The 18,215-nt window shown below is 41.8% G+C and overlaps 2 protein-coding genes across 2 annotated transcripts in view; one reads left to right on the plus strand and one right to left on the minus strand.

The window, feature by feature from the left end:
- The first annotated feature begins 1,932 nt into the window (after nt 1-1,932).
- On the plus strand, nt 1,933-5,318 carry hsd17b10 (hydroxysteroid (17-beta) dehydrogenase 10). Its single transcript, XM_062540752.1, has 6 exons — nt 1,933-2,017; nt 2,634-2,798; nt 3,669-3,833; nt 3,973-4,101; nt 4,223-4,331; nt 4,586-5,318. Exons 1-6 carry the CDS (start codon nt 1,988-1,990, stop codon nt 4,774-4,776), a joined length of 789 nt encoding a protein of 262 aa, XP_062396736.1. The 5' UTR covers nt 1,933-1,987; the 3' UTR covers nt 4,777-5,318.
- A 10,937-nt stretch (nt 5,319-16,255) lies between these two features.
- Nucleotides 16,256-18,215, minus strand: part of LOC134087002 (neurotensin receptor type 1-like) — a 3,096-nt gene continuing 1,136 nt past the window's right edge. Inside the window, exons 2-4 of the mRNA XM_062540201.1 lie at nt 17,590-17,776; nt 17,269-17,353; nt 16,256-16,544 (exon numbers count right to left, since the gene is read on the minus strand). Coding sequence (XP_062396185.1) covers nt 16,256-16,544; nt 17,269-17,353; nt 17,590-17,776 — 561 coding nt within the window. The remainder of the gene's footprint in view (nt 16,545-17,268; nt 17,354-17,589; nt 17,777-18,215) is intronic.

The raw sequence follows: 18,215 nt of genomic DNA on the forward strand, positions 1-18,215 counted from the left end.
TAACTAGCTGATAGCAACCGCAAGTTTGATGAGTTGGCAACAAGATGCTGGGGGTTGTGTGAGTTATGCAGCTTCAAATAGAACATCTTAGTACGGTCTTTATTTGTCTGCAGTCTGGATATGGAATAGGAGTATGAAAATGCTGAGTAAGCATAGTGCAATAAGTTGTAGCAAGCTTACCCATCCATGATATCGAATGGGTATGCATGGTCTAGCTAACATCACTCTGGCAAATCATGACCTGGAAGTGAGACCTCTAGCAGCTAAGCAAAAAGTAGAAGACTGTTTTATGTGGATCAAGATAATCGCTGTTGGTTAGTCAGTTGGAGATTGAACTGGACATATCATGTTGCTGTTTTATTTGTACACTCAAATTGTTGTTTTGTGTCGGATACCCTACGTCATGTGAGATCTAGGCTATGTAGTTCTTGAGGTGACAGCGACTGGTGCTTGACACAGGTGCTAGACGAGGTTAGAGACTTGTCACACGCCTCACACTGACGGGTTTTGTATGGCCGCTGGCCGGTGATTAATTTCATTGTCAGTAAGGTGATTCTCTGGTTGTGTAAATTGGACGTTAGGGGCCCTCTGCGAGGATGTCAGTCAGTTAAACAAACCTTTTCTACATCTTTGAGCTGTTGGTAAAGTGATTGATGTAGGTGTCCAAACCCAGATGCAAGGTCGCGGCCATTAATTGAAACAAGAAGACTATTTTAACCCTTTTAAAGAAAACAAATAACCGAGGCTAGGTTATTATATCATTATGTCTGTAATAATAGTGTAGGCCCTAGGAATCTGGAATCTAGGAAAATGGAGGACCTTGAAAGAATTGGAAGGATGGACAAAACGGATAACTACACTGTTTTTTTTTTAGTATACACCTGAGAAACAACTGAAAAGAGGAACTCCACAACCAACACAGGACATTGTTGAGATAAACCCAAATTATATGAAAACTGAATTCTGCCACACATTGGGATTTCAGCAGGTAAAGTCTGTGTGGAGATGCCAACAATTTATCTCAGTGATAAATTACATCCAAGGGCTGGGACAGCAAAGGGCACCTTGTGTGACAGTCTTGGTGGGAGCTGTGGGGTGAGGTAGTAGTTTGTATAGTTTGGGATCACACCAGATCTGGGAGATAACTATACAGTCTACTGTCTTTCCTACGGCTACCATGTAACGGCATACGGCGCTTTGGAATGACCATGGAAAAAAATTGAATCTTTGCACACCTTTATCACTAATACAGGTATGGCAGAGACCATATGTGGTAGTGGAACTCTACTCAGCACTTTTATTTTTTCTCCCACATTATTTCTCACAAGATGAAGATTATTGGTTTATATGCTTTTTCTTTTACATGGCTTTGCTGTGCTGAGGTAGTAAGTTGTGTTGTTGGGGATTTGATTTGACTCACCCCCCTTACTGGAGATAACTATACAGCTTACTGCCTTCCATAACAGAGTATATTTTGCCTCCGCAACATAAGCATGATTTTATTGTCTCTTTCCTCTCCTTTTTTTGATATCAAGTAGCATTGTATTCAGAAAGAACATGATGACCAGGATTTAGTTAATGTGTGATGTTCCTTTGTTTGAAAATAAAATAATAACTAAAACCATGTAATGTTGTGTGTTTTTTTTTTCATGATTTAGTCAGTGACATTGGTTTTCACTATTGGACAACTGTTTTGTACATAGTGTGAGATTATTTTAGATTAGCTAATCATAAATACATTCGTGAGGAATTAACTATTTGGAAATGTTTTAAAAAAAAAGGGGGTGGGGCATTGTTGCCCTAAGTGACCTTTTGAGTCTTGCCAGTTCAATTCTGATTGGATGAGCTTTCTGTCAATCTTTTGCATTGGAGCCAAAGACCAGAGGGGGGCGTTTTGGATAGAAGGATTTTCATTGGTTAATCACTTGGTAGGTTCGCCGCTCTAGCAAGTCGGACGTTGCTAGTGAATCGGGGACAACGTTGGTCTATGAACATGGCGAACATCAGGCGTGTCAAGGTGAGAGAACTTGGTTGTTCACAAGTTATACAAAGCACGCAACCGTCGAAGAAACTGCATTTATAAACCAACTACTGAAAAGTATATAGGATTTGGCTAAGAACATTGTATTTGACACCTAGGGAAAAAAAAGTAATTCGCTAACATTATCCCATTGACGTTAGCAACAGAACCTTGGAGTTAGCCAGATAAAACTTGTACCTCATACAGAAGGCATTCACGGCGACTGAAAATTATAGTAAGAGCGTGATCAGCCTATGTTTCTTGCATGCAGTAGTGCAACTTACTATGACGAGCCGAGTCTCCTTACTTAGATATAGCATTGATGATGTACTGATTAGCACATGTGATAATGAATACATCAGCTCTTGCCTTGACATATTGTGGTTAACTCCGAATACTAGCTATCTAAGCTAATAAGCTAGTTACATTAGATAACAATGGAGAGACTCCACATCAGTGGATATTGGTTGAAATAAATGTTTCACTTTTTAAGAAATGTTGTGTAATATCCTCCACTCCAACATGCAACTGTAGCACCGAAAGTTTGTGATACCTGATAGTAAACTTCAGAGACCTGAACGGCGCAAGTGATGAGTGTCCTTGTGTCTGACAGGGCATGGTTGGGCTGGTGACTGGAGGAGCTTCTGGTTTGGGCCGGGCCACTGTGGAACGTCTGGTCAGTCAAGGGGCTAGCGCTGTGATCCTGGACCTGCCTAGTTCGGATGGACACAATCTGGCCACTAGTCTTGGCGACCGCTGTGCGTTTGCCCCCGCTGATGTAAGTGTCATTGAGACGGTAGCCAGTTAATCGAAACTTTCTGTGTCTGTCTGTCAACATTTATTATAAATCAATTACATTTGGCTGTGGATAAAATTATAAAAGTAAGGAAACTTTTGTGTCATGATCACAATGTCAGATTAAGTAATAAGCACATCAATTGGCAGTGTCTCTTTTGGTGTTTACATCCCTACACAGAATCCATGATAATTTTGTTTGGATGGTGTTTGATAGTTCATCATCATGACCACCACCATAGCATCTGCATAAGCTAGTGCTCCCCTCAGAGAATGTCTTTCTAGACGTAATGTACCCGCTTACCTAAATGCTCCCGTAAAGGCTTATGTTACCCTTTGACAGCTAGTCTAGTGCTGCTGCCCTTACACACATGGCAATCCAGACGATTTTCATTTGTAGTGTCCAGATGTTGGAATGACTCACAAGTGCTGCCAGAGCAAGGGCACCCCTCTCTTTAGTCAAATAGCTCTTGAAGATCCAACTCTCAGGAGAATACCTCCTCTACTAACGCTTCTAACGACCCAACACACCAAACATGCACTTACCATGCGACCATCTCACCCACACACACACACACACACACACACACACACACACACACACACACACACACACACACACACACACACATTCCACTTCTACCTCCTTCTACCACTATTTCCACTAACGGGTAGTAGTATTTATTGTTGTAGTATTGTATCGTAGTATAGTACCTGAAGTCTCCTTTGCTATTTGGGTTGAATGTTAATCCTCATTGTTGTAAGTCACTTACAACAAACAACTTGAACTTTGAAGAGTAAATGTAAATGGTAATGCTCTTTCCCGTCCTGACTATGAACCTGTGCAATGTAGGTCTCCTCAGAGTCAGATGTGCGTTCAGCCGTGTCCCTGGCTCGGGAGAAGTTTGGTCGCCTGGATTTGGCTGTAAACTGTGCTGGTATCGCTGTTGCTGTGAAGACATACAACTTCAAAAAGGATCTTCCACACAGCCTTGAGGACTTCACACGCGTTATTAATGTAAGTTTTTCTGTGTGGATAATTTCAGTGTATTTCTTGTGAGTTGCATTTGATGTGTCGCTAAATACATTTTAAGAAAGAATCTTTTTTTGGACCTGGAATATCGTATTTATTTTATAACATCTTTTCGTTGTCATAGGTTAACATAGGTGGTACCTTTAATGTTATCCGACTGGCTGTTGGTGAAATGTCTAAAAATGAGCCGGACGCAGATGGACACAGAGGCTGTATCATCAACACAGCCAGTGTGGCTGCCTTTGATGGACAGGTATGGCTGTTTTTCCACTCACATTTTGCATCCTTATCATATGTACAGTATATGGAACCTGCTGTTCCAAGCTGATTTGTTATTTTATGTCCTATCCTATTATCTATTTACTTGTCTCCAGGTGGGCCAGGCTGCTTATTCTGCATCCAAGGGTGGCATCGTGGGGATGACTCTACCCATTGCCCGTGACCTGGCTCCCATGGGGATTCGTGTGGTCACCATTGCTCCCGGTCAGTTTATCCATCTGATGTTCAGACAGCTTGTGTGAGAAAGTTGGAGGAGAAGGCTTCTGTTTTTAGTTTTGAGCTTGTATGCTCCATCTTGGCTCGTAGTCCTTGTGGATCAGCATGTTTACATCTTAACTACCTACTGTATATTCAATATGATTTACCCTTTCATATGTGTGCTTGGTCAACTTTTTTCTGTTTCTACCTCTTTCTCTCTCATTCTCTCTTGACCTCATAACACAGCTTCCTGTCCGCAGGTCTGTTCTCCACACCGCTGCTAGCTGGTCTGCCAGAGAAGGTGCGAAACTTTCTGGCTCGTCAAGTGCCCTTCCCCTCCCGCCTGGGAGACCCCGCAGAGTTCGCACACCTGGTGACGTCGATCACTGAGAACCCCATGCTCAATGGGGAGGTGATTCGACTGGACGGTGCCATCCGCATGCAGCCATAGGATCCTGAAGGCATCGGGCCTGTTACAAAGACTCCATCTTCAGGGGTTCTGTAGTGTGGGTGTTTGATTTTATGTGTGCATTAATGTAAAATGCTGTCAGAGACACATGCACAAATGTGAGGTGCTGGACCATGACAAATATCAATTTCAACAAGTGGAATAATTCCAAACAATCGTTAGGAGAGACATACTTAAGCAGAAGAACTATTGTTTATCTTGGTTTGTATTCCTTTTTAAACTACTTCTGCCCAGAGTGCATTATGTAGATACTACAGCTACCACTCCCTATAATGTGAGCGTTTGACTGCTTTACAATGCACTAAAGCTCCATTGTAGTCATGGGTGTGGTATATCTCGAAGTGACTTGATAATGAGTTAAGTAATCAGTAACATAATACTATGTGTCTGTCCTCTGAATGATGCATTTTCTTTTCACTTTTTGTAAAAGTCATCGAGGAGAACCTTTATCAGTTCACACAGATGGGAATCAGGGACTTTCATGTGTGTGTGAATGTAAAATAAAAGCAGAATTGAGAAATTGACATGCTCTGGAGTGTTTATCAGTGTGATTCTACTGGTTTATTTGCCTTATTATCCTGTCCTTAATCCCTCCTTTCCCTTGCCATTTTCACTCCCTCTTCAGCCAAGACTTGAATTATGTAAAGCAGTCATTGGTGGAAACAACGTATATTTGAAGGTGTTGTCACTTTGGTTGCCAGCCTGAGCAAACATCTCCCCAATGTCGTGGCAGATCTAGGTAAATAGTAGGTCTCTGTCTTTGTCTCAAACGGCAACGCAACATGCCAAAGGCACAGACAAGCCCTCAACATACACCAAAGCCTGTTGTACACAGTTGCGCAAACCATGAACCGGAGCAGACCCCTAACTCAGCATTTTCAGTGTCAGTTCAAGTAGTTTGATTGCCAGGAGGAGCATGCTTTCTGACAATGTCTCTCAGTTTAATTCAAGCTATAAAGACTGGGTGATAAGCCACCAAATGGCAGCTTTAAAGGTTGTATTGGCTCATTTTCCAACAACTTTGCATTATTAACTTGTTGGTACTACACATTCAAACTGTTATCCATTGCATTTGATGTTGTTGGGTGTCACAAAACGAAATATAATGCGCAAAAGTATACTATTTTACAATTGCAATGATTCTTCTGTCCCCCACAATGCATTCTATTACGTCACATTGGGGAGACCACGGAACAAGCCCCGTTGAGACCATTGAGAGTGACACAAGAGAGGAGTAAAGAGAAACAGGCAACACGTCTTCAGCAGTAAAAAGTGCAGATTATAGATGAACACATACTGTATTTAGGAAAATCTGCGAAAAATGTGATTTGCATAATAATTTGGAACACAGTGTAGCTGCAGATGTCCTTCACATTGTAAATGCATCACTGCTGTCTGGCATGTTTCCTAAGTCACCAAAAACGGCTGTTGTAAAGCCACTGCTCAAGAAGAATAACCTAGAAGCCTCAAAACTAAACAATTACAGGCCCATATCCAATCTACAGTACCTTTTATTGACAAAATTATTGAAATAGCAGTCTTCAACTAACATCAAATGAGTATTTTGATTACTTTCAGTCTGGTTTTCGGGCAAATCACATAACTGAAACAGCTCTCATTAAAGTGTAACTGCACCCTAAAATATGTTTTTTTGAGCTGTTGCTTGATTGAAATGACTTATAAGTGGTCAACTACACTATTACCAGGGTTAATATTGACTAAAATTGTGTTTCCCGCATCATTTTGTATGATTTTGTATTGGAGATATAGCTCTCCGTGCCCTCAGGTTGAAACATGCCATGGCATTTTGGTCCAAAATGCTGACGTAGTCCTGCACTTCTCTGGCGACTCTGCGTCACCGGGTTGTTATTATATTTGGGGGCCAAGCAGCAAAGCTGCGAAGCACCCATAGTGTTTGTACCTTTTATATTATTATTCTTCTCCTCTGGAAGTCTATGGCAGCCCATAGATCCATACAGTAAAAAGTTGTGAAATTTGGCACACTTATTCTACTCACAACTCACAGCACTTTCACCAATTTAGAACATGGGCTCAGAACCCAATTAAGAGAAGCCTCAATAACTTTGGTGCCCTTTGACAACTGTGGGGGTGCTAGTAACAGGAAGTAGGCTCATATCTCAGCAACGGTTTCAAGTATCAAAACCAAACTTGGTATATGGACTTGGAATCCCACCCTGAGGACGCACAATACATTTGGTGTACTCTGACCACTAGGGGCGCTATAATTAGCAAAACTTTCTCGGATCAACACCAAACTTGGTACGTGGACTTGTGAGCACATCCTGAGGACCAACACTAAATTTGGTGACGTTTGAACACTAGGGGTGCTATAATAAACAACACTTTCACCTATCAAAACCAAACTTGGTACATGCACTCAAGACATCATCCTGAGAACACACAACAAATGTCATGCACACACCCACTCTCCAATCTGCTTGGCCCCCCCATTGCCGTTTGCGGCTATATTATATTATAAATTAGGAATGAAACGTCCTAACATCTGCTGCCCTGATTACCTGTGATAAAGCCATGTCTGCAGCACTCAGTCCCAGATTGACACGAAATCACCACCCAGATAGCAATTTCCTTTGGGCCGGATCCGCATGAAAGCCTTTAGATCCGTATGTAGCGGACCTACGGTATCTGACTGTGGGCCAGATGTAGCCCACACCCAATAAGCGGACTCGTGTTGCAGATCCGTACAACACAGAATAAGCGGACCCCTATCACACCCAATAAGCGGACCAGTATCGAAGATCCGTAGAACACAGAATAAGCGGACCCCTACCACACCCAATAAGCAGACCCATATTGCAGATCCGTACCACACACAATAAGCAGACCCGTACCACACACAATAAGCGGACCCGTATTGAAGATCCGTACAACACAAAATAAGCGGACCTGTACCTCACCTAATAAGCGGTCCCGTATTGCAGATCCGTACCACACAGAATAAGTGGACCCGTAGCACACTCAATAAGCGGACCCGTATTGCTGATCCATACTACATACAACAAGCAGACCCATACTACACACACAAGCGGACCCGTATTGCAAATCCGTACCACACACATGAAGCGGACCCGTATTCATGGGTTTCATCAGGTCCCTTTGCACAGGTGTATCAAGCACCATGCAGTCTGCATTGATAATTAAGGTGGTTGATTGTATTCACCTGTGGAAAGGGACCTGATGAAACCCATGAATAGGGCTCGGGATCATGATGTGAAAACTTCATGGGCACAGCCATATTGGCAGCCTCACTCCTTAGTTTACTATGGATTTACTCCCACCTATTAGTGTGTTCCTGTTACTTAGTTTTTGCCTTCTTGGTGTTGTGTAGTGGGGTGTAACAGCGCAACCCACAATTGCAGGAGGAAAAGAATCGCTAATACTATATTTCTGCTTCTTGTCTTCTGCATCTGAATGAATGGATATTACGTTCGGTACGCTACCAACATGGTGGCTACAGTATATTCCTAGAATGCAAGACGTGTGCCCGAGCCCTATTGCAGATCCGTACCACACACAAGAAGCAGACTCGTACCACACACAATAAGCGGACCCGTATTGCAAATCCGTAGGCCTACCACACACAATAAGCGGACCCGTATGGCAGATCCGTACCACACACAAGAAGCGGACCTGTATGGTGTGTGGTACGGGTCCACTTATTGTGTGTGGTACGGATCTACAATACGGTTCCGCCTCTTAGAATAGAATATATACTTTTTTTGTGTGTGGTACGGCCTCTTAGAATAGAATATATACTTTTTTTGTGTGTGGTACTTTTCTTGTGTGTGGTACGGGTCCGCTTATTGTGTGTACTACGGATCTGCAATGCGGTTCCGCCTCTTATGTGTGGTACGAGTCCGCTTCTTGTGTGTGGTACGGATCTGCAATACAGGTCCCATATTGCATATGACTTTAGGCAGACATTCACAACATCCCCAACTGGTCACCACTATAAAAAACTTTGCAGAAGAATTAAGGATACTGCTTATCACAATTTTATGTCTTTATAAACCTCATGGTTTAGATATAAAATATAACCTAAACATTCTCTGATAACTTTAATTATATTTTGTGTAGGCCTACTTTGTTGAGGTTTGCTTCCGAGCATGCATTGCAAATATTAGTTTTGAATTTTGAAACAATGTGGTTGGGACTTAGCTTATAGGCTAACCTACTCCACTGATGTTTTGAACAATAACATTACTAGATATGACCATTGAATTAGTAATTTATTAGGGGGAAAATACACCGTAGTCGTGAAAGTATCAGACCTAACCGGGTATAAGTATCCAGCTGACTAATGAGTTTACTAATCATCTGGACGCGATCATCATTCTACAAGCCGCATCCACGGGTAAGACTAATTAATATCATGTATTCAATTGATGTACATACTTGCTAACCATTGCTGAAGGCCAATGTCTGCTTAACAATAACGACAGGTGTCTCACTCCCATGAATGATTACCGAACGCCATGTCATCCGCGACAGAACTACTTGGGGGGGGAAAAGCTAAACGGCACAAAAGTAAGCTGGGTGAAAGTCGAGGCAATTAGATCTTTCCTCTTTTTACGTCGCGGTGAGAAATACGTTCTTTAAAATGCTCTGAATCATCGCCGGGACGTTGTCTTGTTTGTTGGGAGCAATCTTAGCCCTTATTAGCACCAGATCAGTAAAACGGATCCAAAACAATTGTGGACCGATGTGCGTTTGGACGCCGGATCAGGTCCACTATTCAGATCCGTGCCTGATGTCGTGGTAGGTGTGTTTTGCTATCTGGGACGGACCAGGACGAGTGCAAGTTCATATCTGCCGCAGATCCGTCAAACGGATCCAAAACAATTTTGGACCGATGTGCGTTTGGACGCCGGTTCAGGTCCATTATGCAGATCCGTGCCGAATGTTGTGGTAGATGTGGCCCAGTTCCGTTCCAGTGTAGTTTTGCTATCTGGGCATGGTTCGCGTGTGCCCCTCCCTTCCAAATTTCAGAACGTCCCGCCCATTTTGAAAGCCTTTTTCAGAAATGTGAAGTGGGTGGAGTTATGGGGTGCAGTTACACTTTAAAGGGATTTTTGGAAATGAGCTCATTTTCCACCTCCTCTCAAGCAAAATAATCGATATTTACCTTTTCCCCATTCATCCAGCCATTCTGTGAGTCTGGCGATACAACGTTTAAAGAGACCCTATGCAACTTTCTGCAGGAGACGATCGCTCCTTGTTTACATCTGGAAGTCTGAGACGAAGAACCACGCTTGCAATTTATATATTTAAATATAGCCTATACATGTATAAATATACACGCTAAAGCTGTCGGGGAAGCTCTGCAGAGGAAATGCAAGCATAAGGTGCTGTGTCCACCAAACACGTTTTTTACAGCCAGAGCGCCCACAACCTCCTCCTCTCGGCGCTTCGATAAGTGTTTATTGTTGCTAAGTTTCTTGAATTTCCCCTTGGGGATCAATAAAGTATCTATCTATCATCTATCTATCTATCTAAGTTACCAAAACCAGAGACGGTTTATAACGAGAAGTGCCATTGACGAGCCCGGCGCTGTTCTAAAAGTTGAACAGATTTCAACTTTGAGCGCTCTGAGCGCTGCGACAAAAAAGGTCGGCGCCGACCGTTTTTTTCCGCCGAGGGATAGACTTTACATTGAAAATGGTCGCCGTCGGCGCAAAAAACGTGTTTGGTGGACACAGCACCTAAAACGAGCGAAAACGAAAAACGAAACCGAAACCAGAGATGAAATCTTCAATCCTGCATAGTTCCTCTTTAACTTCAGCCTAGCATAGATCAATGAAACGGATTAGACCAGTAGCATTTTGCCTGCTAGCATCATGTTTAAAAGTGACTAAGATTTCCAGTAATTTTCCCATTTAAAACGTTTCTCTTCTCAAGTTATAAGATAGTTATAACAAGTTGCCTTTATTATTACGCCAGATGAGAGTGTAGTTCCATGTCAAATCAGCCTAGAAAAACGCCAGGTTTCATTTTCAGTTGGTCTTATTGCACTTTCTAACTTGAGAAGAGACACGTTTTAAATGGGAAAATTACTGGAAATCTTAGTCACTTTTAAATATGATACTAGCAGGCGAGATGCTACTGGTCTAATCCGTTTCAATGATCTATGCTAGGCTGAAGCTAAAAGTTGTATCGCCAGACTCACAGAATGGCTGGATGAAAAGGTAAATATCGATTGTTTTGCTCGAGGGGAGGTGGAAAATGAGCGTATTTCCAAAAATGGCGGAATATCCCTTTAAGGTTTTCAATACGTACAACACAGATTCTGGTAAAACATCAGTCCTAGTGCTACTGGACCTGAAGCGCAGAATTTGACACTGTTGATCACAATATTTTACTACACAGACTAGAACACTGGGCTGGATTTACAAACATAATTATCAACTGGCTCAAAATACAGTATATCTAGAGAAGAGCTTCTTTGTTGCCATCGACAACTGTACCTCAACACCAACGTCCTTGGCGTTCCCCATCTTGGGGCCACTATTATTCAACCTTTATATGCTCCCACTTGGACAAATCATCCAAAGTAATTTGATTTAATCAGCTATGCAGATGACACACAAATCTACTTAGCTCTGTCGCCAAACGACTAGGTCCCCTTGATTCTCTTTGTGAGTGTATAGAACAAATCAACACCTGGATGTCTCAAAATGTTCTTCAGCTGAACAAAGAAAAAACTGTAATCATTGTATTTGGTAAAAAGGAGTAAAGACTTAAGGTTGCCACTCTCCTTGACACAACAGGATTGAAAGCCAAGGATACTGTTCTTTGTATATTAAACGACAGTGATCTAAATTTCAACAGCCATGAAAATGATAACCAAATCAGCTTTTTAGCACCTCAAAAATATTGCCAAACTGAGAGGGCTAATGTCAAAACATGATTTTGAAAATACACAGGTCAAAAGTCCCAACCCCTTTCTTCAGACTTACCCCCGAAGCCACACCTCCAGAGTGCAGGAACGTGCAATGCTTGTTCATGAGCGGGGGGAGGAGCAGATTGCAGTTTGATAGATGCATCAGAATCCAATCATCATTACAGTTTTTCTCAAATGCTAAAACACATTTCACAAACGTTTCCTCCATGTTCCCCAATGTCTAAACACAATACCCTTTTCTAAAGCTACATAAGCACAACCACACCTTCTCACTTCAAAACTCAAACTTTCACACCAAAAGAGCAGCTCAAAGCTTTCAAAAATGTAAACATATACATTACACACTACAGCAAAACAATTGAAAGCACAATGCTCAATTTGTGAGCAGGTTCTTTGTTTCATAACTGCCAATACATATTTTTAAAAAAACTTTAGAGTAACGGATCTTCTTATATCTCTGCAGAGGATTAGGCATTTGAAGAGTTCTTTTCCAAAACGCTATATCCACCATTTTACTAATGAATTTTCATAGGCTAAATATATTTTTTACATTTTGTTTTTCAAGTAATCTCAGTGAAACTGTATTGGGCTATGTTTACAGTAATTACAGTAATTTATCTTTACTCAATAAAAACAAAACAAACTGGAAAAACACAATTAATGTAAATACAGTAACATGATTTGTTACAGTACAGTAATGTTTTCAAAAATAGATTTATAGCGTTTTGGAAAAGAGCTCTTCATTTAGTTGTGAGTTTCATATGAAGAGTACAGAAAATTCTGCAAGTACACTACTGTAACACAACTCAATGCAAAAAAAAGAATCTATTGCACACAACAGTAGCCTATTCTTGAAAACGTGATCAGGGTGTGAAGTTCTTTTATTTTCTTCATTCACACCACACACACACACACCACAGTCACTGTGCGCATTAGCAACAAGTGTCTTCATTTTTGAGTTGTTGTGTGTAATAAATTATGCCATGGTGTGTTCATTGTGTTCAGTTATTGCTGACTGTGGCAAGCATTTTGCATCACATGAGCTTTCATTTGAGAATATGTTTTGCAACATGTGTTTTAGCAAAGAAAAATGTGCTTAGATTTATGAGAACGAAGGATTGTGTTTTGTGAATTGTGTCTTCATGTGAAATGTGTTTATGGTATTGAAAAATTGTGGCTAGATTTAGTAAATGTGTTTAGACAACTGGTCATTTGGTTTAGAGGATTGGCTTTTGTGCTTTAGCATTTGAGAAACAGTCCGTTCAGTTTGATTGGACAGTGTTTTTCCTGGATTGTTCGTTCTAGAGGCCACTAAAACTTTACATTTTTGTGTCAAAACTTTTAATTAATTGGTTGCAATGGGGGTGTGAAGAGTTTCTCAAGCAATATGTTAAAAAATGCTCCAGGGTGCATGCTCCAAAGATCTCCTAGCCCACCTTTAAGACCAAATTGTTCTCAGATGCTTTCTGTTAACATGTCTTTAATTATTCCACCTTGAGTCTTTTATGTGTATATGTCTCTCTTAACCGAATTGACAATGGCCGGGTTTCCCAAAATTGTTAAGAAGCTCTTAAGTGCTAAGAACTTCTTAGGAGCGTTGTAAGAATGTTCTAAGAACGCTCCTAAGAAGTTCTTTGGACTTAAGAGCTTCTTAACGATTTTGGGAAACCCGGCCAATATTTGTTTTGGGATATTTTTTGTTGAGTGGTAGCTGACTATATTCAAGCAGATCAAGGTCCCTCCATTTGTACCTGACACATGAGGCTTCCTTTGTGTCCTGAAAGGGAATTTGTGCAGGACACAGTTTTTGCGGAAACTGATTTTAAGTAAAAAGTGTGACACTTAACCCCGCTCTCCCCTAGGGTGTGTGCACGCACTGTGCACTCTTCCTTATCCCCAAGCCTCATGCGCTCATAAAATAGCCTTTCAGCTATGCGCGAATGATTCCCGACTAGGATTTTCCTGGTCAGTGGCACACTTACTTTCTGCATCCATATATTAGCGACTGGCGAACTTTGCTTAACAACATTAATGCAAATAGCTCTGCAATGCTTAGACCAATCAAGCTGAAACTTGCTGAATGGATCAAGGCAAGAGGTTTAGCCCCACCCACCAATTTACAAGGCTTTACCGTTAACGCTGTAGCGCCAACAACAGGCCAAGGTCAAAACTTTCAAAAAGTTTCACAGGCCACAAATTTCATCTGATTCTTACCAACATTTGCATATACCATCTTCAGACCATGCCTTCTCATTGCATCGCTTTCTGGAACAATTGACAAAAGTATTGGCCCCTAATCAAAATTGGCTGTGAAGCCGCTACACAGACATTGAACCTATATCTATGAAAGCCATAGAACCATACAGTAAAAAGTTCTGAAATTTAACACACATATTCCTCAATCGCCAATGACCACTTTCACCAATTTACAGACTCCAGACCCCAAAACTCCAGCGCCACCAACAGGTCAAAATTCATAAATTTTTTTAACAACATTAATGCAAGTAGCTCTGCAATGCTTTGACCTATCAAGCTGAAACTTGCTCAGTAGATTAAGGCAAAAGAAATGACCCCACCCACCTATTTACAAGACTTCCATTCAGGCTGTAGCGCCACCAACAGGACAAGGTCAAAATCTTTCAAAAAGTTTCACAGGTCACATATTTCATCCAATTCTCACCAAAATTTGCACAGACCATCTTCAGACCATGACTTATAATTGCATTGCTTTGTGGAACAATTAACGGAAGTGCTCGGCTGTAACAGCCAATCCAAATTGGAGGCGAAGCCGCCACACAGGAAGTGAACCTATTTCTCAGCAAGGCTTTCATTAATCAAGACCAAACTTAGTACATGGGCTCAGGACCCAATTAAGAGGAGCCCCAATAAATGTAGTAAATTTTGACCACTATGCGGTGCTGTACTCAATGTCAATGTCAATTTATTTGTATAGCACTTTAAAAAACAACCACAGTTGACCAAAGTGCTGTATATACATATTCAAAGGAAGTAGGCTCATATTTCAACAAAGCTTTCATGTATCAAAACCAAACTTGGTACATGGACTAAACAACCTGTTAGGAGGAGGCTCAATAAATTTGGTGACCTTTGACAACTGTGAGGGCGCTATAGTAACAGGAAGTAGGCTCATATCTCAGCAACGGTTTCAAGTATCAAAACCAAACTTGGTACATGCACTCAGGACATCATCCTGAGGACGCACAACAAATGGCATGTCTTTTGACCACTAAGGGGGTGCTATAATCACAGGAAGTCAGCTCTTTTTCAATAATGCTTTCATAAAAACCTAACTTGATATATGGACCCCCATCCTGAGGACACAAAAAAACCATTTGGTGACATTTCACCACTTGGGGCGCTATAAATACCAACACTTTCACCTATCGAAACCAAACTTGGTATGTGGACTTAGGAACACATCCCAAGGACAGAAACACACACACAAAAAATTGAAATTATTTCTGACTATTTTCTTTACACACATGTACATCCACTCTCACTCTCTCTCAAACCCAGACACAAGCACACAAACACTCCTCTATGGTGGTCGTGGGGGAGGGGGTTCCCTTTTCATACGCCCACTCTCCCATTCCACATGCCCACTCTCTCATGTCATGTCTTTTGACCACTAGGGGGGGGGGGCGCTATAATCACAGGAAGTCAGCTCATTTTTCAGTAATGCTTTCATCTCTCTCTATCTCAAACCCAGACACAAGCACACAAACACTCCTCTATGGTGGTCGTGGGGGGGAGGGGGTTCCCTCCCACTTTCCCATTCCAAAGCTTGGCCCACCCATTGCTGCCTGCAGCTATATTTTTAATTGGTGTTGCTGGTCTACATTGCTGGTTTTTACTGGCCATGCCAGCTTATGTTGGTCATTTTAGAAAACCAGCTTGACCATCAAGCTTGGCAGGCTGGTCACCAGCATGACCATCTTAAACCAACTGTATCCCACACAACAGGCTGGTCATACCAGCACAACCAGCTTCCTCAGATGGTCACACCAGCATGTCTGGTGGCCTAACCAGCTACACCAGCAAAGACCAGCTAAAACCAGCTAAAACCAGCTACCAGCATAAGCTGGTTTCTTGCAGTTTTTTTCAGCAGGGTGATCATTATAATTTTATCTTATTATTATTAGCCTATCTTTGCCCATCTATGCTTTTATCTGCTATTACTGTTTGGTTTTTGTTTATGAATTATTTTTTTTGTTTATTTATTGAATGACCTCTGTGTATGAAATGCGCTATATAAATAAACTTGACTTGACTTGACTTACCTCTGTGGAGACTGCTAATATTCTGATGAAATAAACAACTTAGTAGTTGCTTACCTGCCACAGTGGCGGGTGTGTTGACATATTTCACCCGCCAGCGGTCAAACCTACACGCATTTGGCGGGTGGCCAATTTCCATCCCTGACACACACACATACACGCACACACCTTTGTCCAACATCTGTGAACGGAGAGTTCTCTGATCTGTATTGGAGAATGGTCAGATCAGTGTTTCATTGGTAACTGAGAATGAAAGAGATGTTTGTTGTGTCATGAGAGGGTTATGTAGCACAGGTAAGGCCAGTTGCTGAGGGTGGTGGAGTTCGTTGTCTCGTCGGTCACACTCCCTCTTGTGAAAGCCATGGAGACAGGAGGAGCTGAGTGTGGCGAAGAAGAGCTCCCGGTACTTGGCCGAAACCAGGTTATAAAGCACTGGATTGATGGCAGAGCTCACATAGAAGAGGACATTTGTCATCATATAGAAGTAGTGGTAGAAGTCATACAGGTGTCTGTGAATACAGGCAAAGGAGAGAGGAGAACTTCAGACGGTTTTATAAGAAAAAAGCTAAGCTTTGACCTGTAAAAACTGGTGTATCACTGGTGCTATATTGTTTAAGTATCATTCATTATAGTGAAAGTACTTCAATAATCAATTTCATTAAGTTCTTATTCTTGCTTCTTACCACCTGCTTGTGCCTGTTGAAATATCCTTGACCATGGCTGATGCACTTATTCTTACTGATGCACTTATTCTTACTGCACTCTACCTTTTAAAATGTTCCTAATTGTTGTGAGAATTGTGTTAAAAAGCTTAAATATTTACCATGTTGTAAGTCGCTTTGGCTAAAAAGTGTCAGCCAAATGTAATGTAATGTACTGTAATGTAATGCTCCTGAGACCTCCTCCAGATATAGATCTGTTCAATAGTTCTGCAGATGATCTATTCTAAAATCAGGTAGGTTAATCAGGTACAGAGCAAAGAAGAGGGGTGAACATGGTGTGTGTGTGTGTGTGTGTGTGTGTGTGTGTGTGTGTGTGTGTGTGCCATTCCCCTCACTTAAGGCCCTGACATGTAATATTAAGCCTATAGGTTCGTCAAGAAAACAGTATAGAGGTAACAGTTGCCTACAATTCCAATGCTTCAAGGTTTCCATTAAGGAGTGAGAGGAGATTAAGGCTACTTTACTGTGCCTCACACATAGCCTCATTTCCTAGGGATATGAGCTCACTTACTCTGTCCATTCGATAATGTAACAGAACATGAGACGCCGCATGTGGTACGGCAACCAGCACACAACGAAGGCAACCACCACCACGCCTGTCCAAAGGAAAATATATACAGTCATCTTAAACACAGATCGCAGAAAAAGCTAACAGGTAAATACAGTTCTAAGACTTGAATATATAGGCTATGATGTCCAACCTGGCAGGCAGTGCTAAGTCACACATGATGTAAAGCTAATGTCCTTGGTAGGCATTTAGATGTGCATGCACATCACAGCATACTGTATACTGTAGGCTATTGTACAATCATGAGAAAATGAGCTCACTCACGCAGGACAGTTACGCCGTGGCGCAATGAACGGGAACGGGCCGGCTCAGTGGCATAGCTGGACAATGGAGGGCTGCCGGAGTGATGTAACAACGCCTGCTGGGAAAGTCGCTGCATCTCTCTGCCAATGAGCCAGTTGAGGATAGACACCACAGCCATTGGCACCACAAACGACAGCAAAACGTTGACCTTCACAACAACAGAGACAAGCAGTGGACAACAGAGAATTTGTTGTTATGGTCACTGCTGATGACGCAATGACTTTTAAAGCTCTCCACAACCTCTAAGCCAGTGGCTCTCAAAGTGTGGGTGGGCTGTGGGCCCCACTAGTGGGGAATAGAGACATGACAGGTGTGCAATGAACAGGAGGGAATTTGCGTTTTTGTGCCTTCTTTCATAATGCCTTTCTATTTTCATGGATCATCAATTCAAAACCAAATAGCCACAAGCAGGGGTCATAAACAGACGGACATGAATCAAAATAACATCTGACCGAGACAGGAAATGTAACATAATCAAAATGAGGGGGAAAAAATGCAGGTTGATGGAGCTTGACAATTCCCCACCTCCAAAGTGGGGAATGATAGAAAAGTTTGAGGACTGCTATAAGCCTCATCACTGGCCTCCT

The sequence above is a fragment of the Sardina pilchardus genome, chromosome 7 (assembly GCF_963854185.1).
Source record: "Sardina pilchardus chromosome 7, fSarPil1.1, whole genome shotgun sequence".
Taxonomy (NCBI): Eukaryota; Metazoa; Chordata; class Actinopteri; order Clupeiformes; family Clupeidae; genus Sardina; species Sardina pilchardus.

Excerpts from the sequence above, each read along its gene's own strand:
- hsd17b10 (XM_062540752.1), top strand. The coding sequence starts at position 1,988 with ATGAACATGGCGAACATCAGGCGTGTCAAG. Across the intron at positions 4,102-4,222 it reads TGGCTGCCTTTGATGGACAG|GTGGGCCAGGCTGCTTATTC; the intron begins GTATGGCTGTTT and ends ACTTGTCTCCAG. Across the intron at positions 4,332-4,585 it reads TGTGGTCACCATTGCTCCCG|GTCTGTTCTCCACACCGCTG; the intron begins GTCAGTTTATCC and ends TCCTGTCCGCAG.